This window comes from Rhizophagus irregularis, chromosome 4 (genome assembly GCF_026210795.1).
Source record: "Rhizophagus irregularis chromosome 4, complete sequence".
Taxonomy (NCBI): Eukaryota; Fungi; Glomeromycota; class Glomeromycetes; order Glomerales; family Glomeraceae; genus Rhizophagus; species Rhizophagus irregularis.
The window spans coordinates 3,317,379-3,329,740 of NC_089432.1; the positions used below are offsets into that span (position 1 = coordinate 3,317,379).

Here is a 12,362-nt window from a genome sequence, read left to right on the forward strand (position 1 = left end):
TTACAATCTATTTAAGTAAAGAATTTAGTTAGGTTAAATTATATGTAAATATTAAATAAATAAGTGATATATAAATAAGTAACAATAGAATTAAATAAATAAATAACTTACGATCTATTTAATTAAGAATTTAATGTTTTATAAATAAGTAATAATAGAATTAAATAAATAACTTACTCCCTGTATTTTTAATAATTTTTTAAATAAAGAATTTAGTTAGTTTAAATTATAAGCAACAGCAACAATAAATTAAATAAATAACTTACTCCCTATATTATTAAGTAATTTTTTAAATGAAGAATTTAGTTAGTTTAAATTATATGTAAATATGTAATAATAGAATTAATAAATAACTTACTCCCTATATTATTAAATAATTTTTTAAATAAAGAATTTAGTTAGATTAAATTATATGTAAGTATTTTATAAATAAATAATAATAGAATTAAATAAATAACTTATAGCCTACCGACTAAAAAAATTACAAAATAATTTTTTAAACAGAGAATTTACTTAGTTTAAATTATATGCAAATTTTATACAAATAAGTAATAATAGAATTAAATAAATAACTTATAACTTACAATCTATTTAAAAAAGAATTTAGTAGTTAGTTGAAATTATATGTAAATATTATATAATTAAGTAATAATAGAGTTAAATAAATAACCTACCCCCTACATTATTAAATAATTTTTCAAGTAAAAAATTTAGTTTAAATTATATGTAAATATTATATAATAAATAACTTATGACTTACAATCTATTTAAGTAAAGAATTTAATTAGGTTAAATTATATGTAAATATTAAATAAATAAGTGATATATAAATAAGTAATAATAGAATTAAATAAATAAATAACTTACGATCTACTATTTAATAAAGAATTTAATTAGTCTAAATTATATGTAAATGTTATATAAATAAGTAATAATAGAATTAAATAAATAACTTACTCCCTATATTTTTAATAATTTTTTAAATAAAGAATTTAGTTTAAATTATAAATAACAGCAACAATAAAATTAAATAAATAACTTACTCCCTATATTATTAAGTAATTTATTAAATGAAGAATTTACTTAGTTTAAATTATATGCAAATTTTATACAAATAAGTAATAATAGAATTAAATAAAAAAACTTATAACTTACCAACTAAAAAAATTACAAAATAATATTTTAAAATGAATTTAATTAGTTTAAATTATTTTCAAATATCATATAAATAAGTAATAATATAATTGAATAAATAACTTATAACTTATGATCTATTTAAATAAAGAACTTAGTTTAAATTATATGTAAATATTAGGCCACACAAATTCGAATTTTCGGTTCACTTCACCCGGCCGGGTCACTTTTTCAAATTTCAATAAAAAAAAGTTTATATATAAAAAATTTATCATGTGATCAGAACGTAATTTTATTGGCGGGTAAGTTTATCACGCGGCTGAGAACTTCTAGAGCGAAAATAAATTCCTCCCTTTTAAAAGTCAACCAATCAAATGTCACGATTTTATATATAAACTTTTTTTACTAATAAACAATAAACCCTGGGTCCCCGGGTCGATTTTAAATTTCAATGTTACGTGAACTGAAAAATTGAATTTGTGTGGCCTTATATAAATAAGTAATAATAGAATTAAATAAATAACTTACTCCCTATGTTAGTAAATAATTTTTAAATAAAGAATTTAGTTAGTTTAATTATGTAAATATTAAATAAATAAGTAATAATAGAAATTAATTATTTCTTACGATCTATTTAAATAAAGAATTTGGCTAGTTTAAATTATATGTAATTATATAAATAATTAAATATAGAATTAAATAAATAGTAACTTACTCTCTATATTATTAAATAATTTTTAAATAAAGAATTTGGTCAGTTTAAATTATATATAAATATTATATAAATAGGTAAACAAGTAATAATAGAGTTAAGTAAGTGGCTTACTCCCTATATTATTAAATAATTTTTTAAATATATAAAGAAATTAGTTAGTTTAAATTATATGTAAATATTATAACAATAAGTAATAATAGAATTAAATAAATAACTTATAACTTACAATCTATTTAAAATTTAGTTAGTTTAAATTATATGTAAATATTATATAAATAAAGTAATAACAGAATTAGATAAATAACTTATAACTTACAAACTAAAAAAAAATTACAAAATAATTTTTTAAATAAAGAATTTAGTTAGTTTAAATTATATGTAAAATATTATATAAATAAGTAATAATAGAATTAAATAAATACTTCCTATATTATTAAATAATTTTTAAAATAAAGAATTTAGTTAGTTTAAAATATATATAAATATTATATAAATAAGTAATAATAGAATTAAATAACTTACTTCCTATATTATTAAATAATTTTTTAAATAAAGAATTTAGTTAGTTTAAAATATATGTAAATATATATTATAACAATAAGTACTGGTAATAGAATTAAATAAATAACTATAACTTACCAACTAAAAGAAATTACAAAATAATTTTTTAAATAAAGAATTTTGTTAGCTTAAATTATATAAATAATAGAAATATATACATCTATAACTTACACCCTAGTATTATTATTAATTAATTATTAGTTAAATATAAATATAATACAAAAGTATTTACTGTAATTAAATGTATCACTTACAATCTAGTTATTTAAATTAAGAATATAATTAGTTGAATTATTTAAAATATTAAAATATTAACAAACAGATATAATATTGTAACTTACCATCTGTAATACAATTAATTATTAAATAGTTAATTAAATAAAGAATTCAGTTATTATTATATTATGTAAAATAAATAAAACAAAGTAAAGAATTAAAGATTTTTTAAATAACCAATAACTTACCGACTATAGTATTATTATATTAATCATTAAATAAATTATTTAGTTACATGAAATATAAAAAAATGATAAGTAATTCCATTATTATTCAATTATAAGATAACTTATTAACTTACGAGCTAAATTATTTAATATTATTTTTGTATATATAGTTAGTTTAATTTGTTATTATGTAAGGTATAAATAATTATAGTTAGTATTTAAATGTATTTACAAATAAAAATTTAATATTTTAGCATGTTTAATATACCTTTAGATTCCTTGATACTTCTTTCTTCAAATTCTTCAGGGTCACTTTCTTTGAATTCCTCAGAGCTACTTCCTTTAAATTCTTCAGTACTACTTCCTTTAAATTCAATATTACCAGAAACTAGTTTTATTATATTATAAATTTGTTTAAAAATATTAGAATTCTAATTGTATTAAATGTTTATATTATACATATGATTATTACCTTTATCATTACTGAGAACCATTACTATATAATTATATTAAAATTCTCTCTGACTGGAAAATGTAATATAATTTTTTTTATTATTATTAAATGCTTTTATTATATGGTATATATGGTAATAATATTATTGCAAAATGCATGCGCAAAAGCATTGATTATAAGTACAAACTTTGCACATTTGGAATAAATTGTCCATATGATTGATGATCTTGTCAATTTTGTAGAACAATGTAGATCTATATCACCAATGTCACGTCTGCTGACATAGCATGTAGATCATGTATAGCTGAAATGTTTTATTTATTATGTTTATTTTATTAATTGTAGTTATTATATTAGACATATTTATTGTTAATTATTTTTGCTATATCAAAATATGTAATATATTTATTATAAATAAAGCTCTGCTTTATTACAGATCCAGAGAGTGTTCGTAAGTGTTCATTCTTGGTTTGTATATAATCCCTTATTCATGTCTGATTTGTTGCACTCTATTCACGTCTACTTGGATTGGTTTGTATAGTTTTTCTTGATATTAAATCCTTCTGCTTACCATTTGCAAATTATTGTTTACCCTGTAAGCCCTAAAGAACTGACTTCAGTTAACGATAACTGGAATATATGTCAATCATGAATCATCAAGCCTCATTGTTGCAAAGCAAAAATCATAAAGCAAAGAAATTTCTTAACACATAATATAACTTAGAGTAGCAAAGATTTTGAATATCACTTTTTTAATTTTTTTGTTAAAACTAACTTGGAAATTATCAGTTATGTGACTTATATCCAAAGTGGTGATAATACAGAGTAAACCTTCACATCATTACTATAATTTTTTAAAATTATATAATATCATGTTTCATAAAGCATTCAGAAAATGCACAATTTCATTTCACAAAATGCATCATTTGCTAATTTGACTATGGGAATTTACACTAAATTTATATTGATTTGATCACAGAATTTACATAATTTGAGTAATACAATGAATTTACTGCTTAAATTACATTTTAAATAATAATACTTATTAAATTATTAAATAATTATTTTGAATTACAGTTATCCGTAAAATTGTAGATTATTAATGAGTGCGAAGTAAAGGAGATATAAGTATTTTAGCCACGGTTTACTATATTGTGTCAGGATTTAGAATGTTGTGATGATTCAAATTAAGACAATTAATTGATTAGGTACTTCAAAAATTGGTTGATCAATTAATTTAATCTCAAATAGATTTAGTTAGATTGACTTCATAAAAAATACTGTAAAAAAAAATTTTGTTTATTGTTTTACAATTTTTTTTAAAAAAAATAATTGGCTATAGGAATGTTGAAAATGTTGAAGAATCTTTATCTGGGTCATCAAAGCTTGCATCTTCCACTAAAATTTCTAAAAGGTTATCATTCTTGGAATCAACAGCTAGTAGTCAACAACAGAAAATGAAAATTTTTTTCGTTAAAAGAAATTCAAAAATATATTAATATGTTCACTTGCTGCTAATAAGGTAATATTCTAATTACATAATTGAAACGTTCTCATATAGTAAACTAATGAATTTTTAATTTAGAAAAAATAAATTAATATTTTTTTTTTTGTTATCTTACAATATTTAAGCAAATGTCATGTGATAGTATGCTAAAAATTATAAATGTGGATTTTAAGGGCGGAACTATGACGAGTTAAAACTGTTAAAATAGATATAAGTAAATAAAATAAATAAACGCAAAATCGATCAATTAACCATTTAATCTTATTTATATGAATATCAATCGATTATACTTCTAGTCCTATAATCGATAATGATACCAGCATGATGTTTGGCGCTTATAAACATTATACGCTGAATGTTTACGCTTATCAGTATTTTTAAATTTAGTAAGAATTTTAAACCAAAAATTAGATATATGAGGAGTTTTTATCATAAAATTGTTTTGTTTGTCCAGAGCAATAAATTGTTTATTTAACACGTGGCAAGATTGAATAAGTACTTTTTCTATCGAGATCATTGTGTTGAAAGAACATCGCACTCATTAGCGTTACTCAGCAGTTCAAACTACTGAGTAATCGTCACTTTTTTAAGGGAAAATTTTACTAAACTTTTTATATTCCATCTCTTTTCCGTAAAAGGCCTATATTCCGGAATTAATAACCTTATATTACGGAATTTATCGAATTATTTACATTTTCCGTGAATGGATCCACGAAAGACTCATTTTTACGGAGTTTTACAGAAATTTTTATAGGGATAAAGAAAGGTGTCAGAGATTTTTCTCAAAAAAATAATTAATTTTCTCAATAACTATTATATTTTTTTATTTTCTTTAAAAGGTATAATAGTTTTAAATGTTTAATTAGCATTCATTATAATTAATTTAATATTATAAATATTATAAATTTAATATTACATAATAAATAATTTAATTTACATAGTAAATTGTTACTAATTCTATTATTTTATAAGTTCTTCTAATCTATTTTGATCTTTTCGATATTCTTGTTTAGCTGATTTTTCATACCAGTAAATTGCTGTATATAGATCTTTTTAACTCCGTCTCCTTTTTCATATTTCAAAGCAAGATTATATTGTGCTGCCTTTTATCCTAAATTTGCAGCTTCCCGATACAATTAAGCTGCCTTTTGCTTATCAATATTAATTCCAATTCCACTACCATAACAATATCCGTATGTAGTGATTCCTTTTAAATACCCTTATTCAGCTGATCTTTTACATAATTCAAAAGCTTTTCGGTAATCTTTATTATCACCTCCTCTAATATATAAAAGACCAAGATTATGCATAGCCATCAAATGTCCATTATTTGCAGCTTTTTCATAAAAATACACAGCCATTTTTAAAATTTTATTAACAATTTTACCAGTTTCATAAAACCAACCTAAATTAAATTGTCCCATTGCACAATCTTTTTTAGCTACTTTTTTATAATGTAATAATGCCTGCATTTCATTCTTTGGAGTTCCAATTCCAGATTGATATCATTTTCCAACAAAATATTGTACTAATATTTGATTCTCTTCTGATACACTCTTAAATAAATTAAAAGCTTTTTCTTCATCTTTTATTGTTCCAATTCCATAATAATTAAAATATCCAAGTAAGAAGATTAATTCTAAAGTATTTTGATTATTTGATAACCAATTATAAATTTGAGTGTTGAAATAATCACCTTGTTCTACTACACCCCAATCTTTTCCTTTATTTTCTTCCTTAAAAATTAGATCAACTTATTCATTAATCATAATATTAAAATTTTTTTCAAATGGAATATTTTGATTAATTTGTTCTTTTGTGATTATCCAATCTCTTTCACTTGTATTAATATTATTGTAATTAGAATTTTGAAACTTTGAAATAAATAACATTTTTAATCTATTAACAACTTCATGTACAGTTGGTCGTTTACTCGGTTCATTATTCCAACATTCTAATAATTAAAGAAATGTATTTGATTAAAATGAAGTGACTTAATAAGTAAAACAAACAATGCGTTAAATCATATTTACCAGTATACAGAGTGGAATAATCGCTAGGAGTATCAGGAATAATTTCTTCTCTTCGGCCTTGTGAAATGTTATAGATTAAACCAATCTTATTTATCTCTTCATGAAATGGTGGTTTCCCACTTGATATTTCCCAAAGTAAAACGCCAATACTATCGATCCTTTTTGATAATCCAAAATCTGCCAGTTTGATGGAGTTCCGATGAACCAATACATTACAGGAATGCTATTATAATGAATAAATAAAATTTAATTAATGTAATTTATAAAATATTTTATTAATTTATTAAAAAAAAATTACCAAGTCTCGGTGAACAATTTCTGGAACAAGCTAATTGATAAGTAAATTGAATTTATATTCCAACTAAGTCTCTTGAAGTTTTTGTTTAAATAGTCACGAAGAGATCCACCATCGGCGTATTCCATTATCAATAAATAATTTTTTGTTTGTTCAATTTTATTTTCTAATGAAAAGAATAATCACTTTATTTAAAAAAAAATTTATAAGTAAATTTATATTTAGTTATTGATATTTAAATATTTACAAATACCTGATTCAAGTTTTGTAATTCCACAAAAGCGATTAATATTATCATTAAAATCTATTTCTCGTTAAAGCTTAAACTAAAAATAAAGAAATTAAAAACCTAATAAATATAAAAATAGTACACAAAGTAATTATTTAATATATAATCGAATTTTTTTTTAATTACCTCATTAATAATTTCTTTTAAAGTAATACTGTTAAAATTAAAAAAAGATTTCAATGCAAAATAATAATGATCATGATTTTTCCAATTTGCACAAAAAACCTTTCCAAAAGATCCAGTTCCAATCTCTTGAATATTTTTAAAATTTCAAATTCATAATATTTAATGTTTTCTATTGATAGCATCTTCAATCCAATAAATCGATTTATCAATATTTTCATTATTTTGCATTTTTGTTATTATTGTTTATTATTAACAGAAATTGTCAATGGAGTAAAAACAATAAAAATTTTTTTATGGAAAAAGTTCTAATTTATAGATTTATGTAAATCATACATATAGACTTGTATACGCCTTTTACGGAAAAGAGATGGAATATAAAAACAGATCGACTTTTTTACGGGGTATATAAAATACCTTTATTGCTTTTTTAACTAAATATAGCTTATTAACAAATCTTTAGTTTATTTATTAAAAAGATTTTTTATATCACGATAATTTCCCAAAATTCCAACATTTTTTAATTTGACTATTTTGTTAGCAGTTAAATTTATAGGACCGTTTGAATTAATTTAGGTAGAACTTTTGAGCCAAGAAGTTGTCCAAAGTTGTCCAAAGAATTTTTATATCTAAATTACCAAATTAATTTTTTTTTTTATCAGATAAACTCATCTACCTAAAGGCGAAAATAAAAAAAAAACAAAGTAAAAATAAAATTAATCTGGATCACTTGTAATATAAAATCCAAAATATCTTTACCAAAATATATATTGTGTAGTAAACCTTGTGCTCTCGTAAAAAGGCTATTATAAATTTATCCATTTTTTTGTAATACCTAATTTTTTTTTTAATAAAGATTATTTCTATTATCCTATATAATATTTGTTTCTTTAAAAACTGTTTGTAATAAGAACACTCCAAAAAATAAATGTTCTTCCTTTTTCATGATACTGTCACGGGATGTTTTTTTATTTTTATTTATATTTATAGTTTATTTTATATATAGTTTATATAGTTTCTTTTATATAGTTTATTTTTTTTTTTTGCTTATTTAACATATAGATAGAGATCGAAGGCTTAGAGGTGGGTGGCTTAAGATAGAAGTGGCTTAACTGTCTGATCAGCAAATTTGACTGGAAGGCAAAATTGGCCGGATGGAGAATTTGTTCGATAGAGATTGGAGGCTTAGAGGTGGGTGGCTAAGATAGAACTGGCTTAAACTGGACAAATCGTTTGATCAGCGGAAGGCAAAATTGGAATTTGTTAGATAGGCGAATTTATACCGAATTTTGAACGATATGCAGTATATAGGACCGATTTGTGAAGGGTTTAAAAATTGTGTGGTTTTGTTTTATAAAGAGATAAATATACGAATATTACAGAGCGCAGTAATATTGTATTTTATTTGAGTATAAATAAACCCCGCCGAATTGTTTTCAATCTCATTTTATCACATTGATTATTGTCATTTTTTGGCCTGTCGCCATATTTTGTTTTCTTATTGTTATACACTTTATTACTTATTGTTCAATATTTATGCACACATATTCGATTTATCTCACCACTTGCTATTCAACGTCATATTACCTTATCGATTGTTAACCGATCCTTATTTATTTTCCTGTCACTACCTAACCACTGACAATCGTCTGATAACAATTAGGGATGGCAACGGTCACGGTCATTAACCGGTTATGACCAGTCATGACCGTGACCGATATTGGTCATTGACTGACCAGTCTGACCGACCGGTTAACCGACTGTTTGACCAACTGTTTAACCGATCCTGAAAATGTTTGCGAAATGTAATTTAATAAAAAAATGTTTTGCAAACGTTTTTTTAATTATTTTAATAGAAAACGTTGCGAAAATGTTTTTATTAAGTATTTCAAACGTTTTTTATTAAATTACGTTTCGCAAACATTTTCAGGATCGGTTAAACGGTCGGTCAAACGGTCGGTCGGTCGGTCAAAAGTTCTTGACCGGTTATGACCGACCGATGACCGACCATGACCGACCGTTGCCATCCCTAATAACAATACCAAAACGGTTGAAAACCACTTTTAATTAAATAATCGACTATCACTATTTAATTTAAAACTATTTAATTTTTTTCATCTCATCTTTAAAAGAACTATTAATAGTTTAAATATTTCATTATATAATATATTTATAACCTTATTAATAAATTTTAAGATATTCATTTATTTTTGTGACAAGTACAATGATTAAATGTTTCCTTTTTTCAATTACTTAGTAGACATTTCCAATCTTTATACAGTTTATAAGAACTTTTTTTCGTTGTTCGATTGTAGGTATTTCTTCGAATAATCATTTTGTTCAAGTCATGCAAAACATATTAAAATACAAAGAAGTTTGTAAAATATTTTCATAATTCCTAATATGTTCAAATGTTATATTCCAAACTACTTCCTAATTTCCTATATTTATCTATATTTATTATTTCATCTTAAATTTAAAAATTTTTCAAAATATATATTATTCGTATATGATGTAATAAATTTTCGTAAATTTCTTTCAATAATTATATTATTCCATCGTGGTACATATCGAATTAAAGATATATTCTCACAATTAATATCTATTTGAAATTTTGGTTTAATATTTTTTTATATTAAATTTGTAATTAATTCATGTATGATATTTCCTTAAAAATTTGACGAATTGTATGTTTTGATATATATTTTTTTTTTTTTTTTTTTTTTTTTAAAAAAAAACTGTAGTGCATCTTTATTAAGAATTATGTCTATTGACTTCCTAAATTACAAGATACGTAGAGCCAACATGTTTATACACCATGTCAACCCTATAACAGAGTATTCCGAACTATACTACTAAAATGCATTACAGAAAAATAATAAAATAAATACAATACCTGATAAAAATAAAATATACTAAAACTAACAGACTATTCAATTTTTGAAACCTAACTATTGAATTCTAATTTTTAAAGTGTAGGATTAAAAGTGAAATGCGTAATAGCGTCCAGGTCTGCCCTGTGCAGCTTCGAAAAGATGAGTCCCAACGGTCTCACACCCAAACAGTTTATTCCACCAAATCCCCCTTATACCTACAAAAAATAAAAGTTAGTATTCTAAACTACATTGAATGAGTCGGAATAAAATATATTTTTGTTGTTAAATTTTGTTATCAGAATCTTTTTAACGTGAATCACGTGACTTTGATTAAAAATATAATTCATTTCTCCTCATAAATCTTTTCCTTCGCTCTTCACTTCTTGTTGTTCTTCTTCTTCGTCTTTTTCCTTCCGCTGGTCTTCTTTGATGGTGATGTCTTCAGTTCTAGTTTTTCTTCTTCTGCTGCTTCTTCCTCGTTTTCTTCGTCTTCTTCTTTGTATTGGATCGTGGAAGTGGATGGAATCAGCTCTTGTTGCCTTTTTTCTAAGTAAAATGCCTTAAAAGCCTTGTTCCTCTCCTCTTCATCCTCTATGTAACTCCATTTACTCGGCGATTCTAATATTGGTCTTTTTTCGCCGATCTTCTTTTCATCTTGGTAGCGATTTTCGTTCTCCAATCTTTGTTTAAAATTATCATTTAGGGTAGTATATTCTTGAAATATTTTCGATTTTTCCACTAAACTTATAATCTTTTGTTCTAAACGGAAAAAATTGTTTTTTTCCAAGGCCCAATTCTTTGCTTCGTCCCAGTTTTTTATCTCATGCTCCTTGCGTAGTTCGTCTACGGCCTCGACGTTAATTTTTTCCCATTCCATTTCGTTGGACGTTTGATTGAAGATATCTTTCACTTCCTTCAATTTATCCACCAAACTTCCATCGTGGGTTGATTCTTGATACTGAACATATTTGATTTTGTTCAATGTTCTGTAATCTTTTATGATTTCAACCACTTCTTCAGGCGCTACGTTGTCTTTCTTCAGTTGTTACCCTTTTTCTCCGAAGTGTCATTGTGATCTGGAGTATTCTCTTCTCCTACTCTCCAATTTTTGATCATCTCAACAACTTCATTTTCGTCTGGCGTCTTGCTTATCCTTAGTGGCTTATCCGCTTTTGATGGATGTAGTAAGCTTTCTTTTCGCGAAGCGAAGTTCCCTAATTCTCTGTAAATTCTCTCCGGTGGTGTTATAGGTGTCTTCGGTTCACTGGCCAGCCGTAGAGGTAATCTTATTTTATTATCTGTAGCTATGACCTTATCCTGATCTATCTTCTCTTGCGGTTTCTTCATCCTTGTCTTATCATCACCATCTTTGTATATCGTCTTTTTGTTTCTCACTAGCCAAACTCTATTGATATCTCCTTCTGTGCATGAATCCTCCACTGCTTCTTCCATTTCTTTGAGGTTCTTGAAATATCCAATCACTTTCCAATTTTTCGTGATTTTGATAATTTTGATGAACGCCGTCTTGGAAGTTTGTTGCAGTTTCTTCGTAAAATCGTATGTATTTCCCTTCTTTATGGATTCCATTTCCTCGTTAGTTAGGTCTCTCACAGTCTGCCATTGATCCCGCTCCTGTCGTCCTTTCAAGCCTAGTTTCGCGTCGTACCATCTGATGAAATTTTTGCTAATACAAATACTGAAATATCCATTCAAGAACGTTTTTTCGAAATTTTTGTTCAATGCGATTTTTGCCTTCACGGTTTTGTATTTATATTGACCTCGAATTTGCAGTCTATATACCGTTCCTATCTTCATCAGATTTGTTCTTACGTCATCCTCGCTCCAGTATTTTGGTATATCGTAGAAAATATGTCACGTGCCTCCTTGGCCTGCTGATCATTACTGGTATTTTCGGGTAAAACTGGTATCTCT

At 24.4% G+C, this 12,362-nt stretch overlaps 2 protein-coding genes across 2 annotated transcripts; both read right to left on the reverse strand.

Annotated features, from left to right (window-relative positions):
* Positions 1–6,034: 6,034 nt before the first annotated feature.
* Positions 6,035–6,286, reverse strand: OCT59_024034 (uncharacterized protein; the record flags this gene model as incomplete). Its single annotated transcript, XM_066135127.1, has 1 exon — positions 6,035–6,286. One exon carries the CDS (start codon positions 6,284–6,286, stop codon positions 6,035–6,037), a length of 252 nt encoding a protein of 83 aa, XP_065991181.1.
* Positions 6,287–6,319: 33 nt separating this feature from the next.
* Positions 6,320–7,440, reverse strand: OCT59_024035 (uncharacterized protein; the record flags this gene model as incomplete). Its single annotated transcript, XM_066135128.1, has 5 exons — positions 6,320–6,567; positions 6,655–6,768; positions 6,848–7,070; positions 7,146–7,175; positions 7,396–7,440. 5 exons carry the CDS (start codon positions 7,438–7,440, stop codon positions 6,320–6,322), a joined length of 660 nt encoding a protein of 219 aa, XP_065991182.1.
* Positions 7,441–12,362: the final 4,922 nt, after the last annotated feature.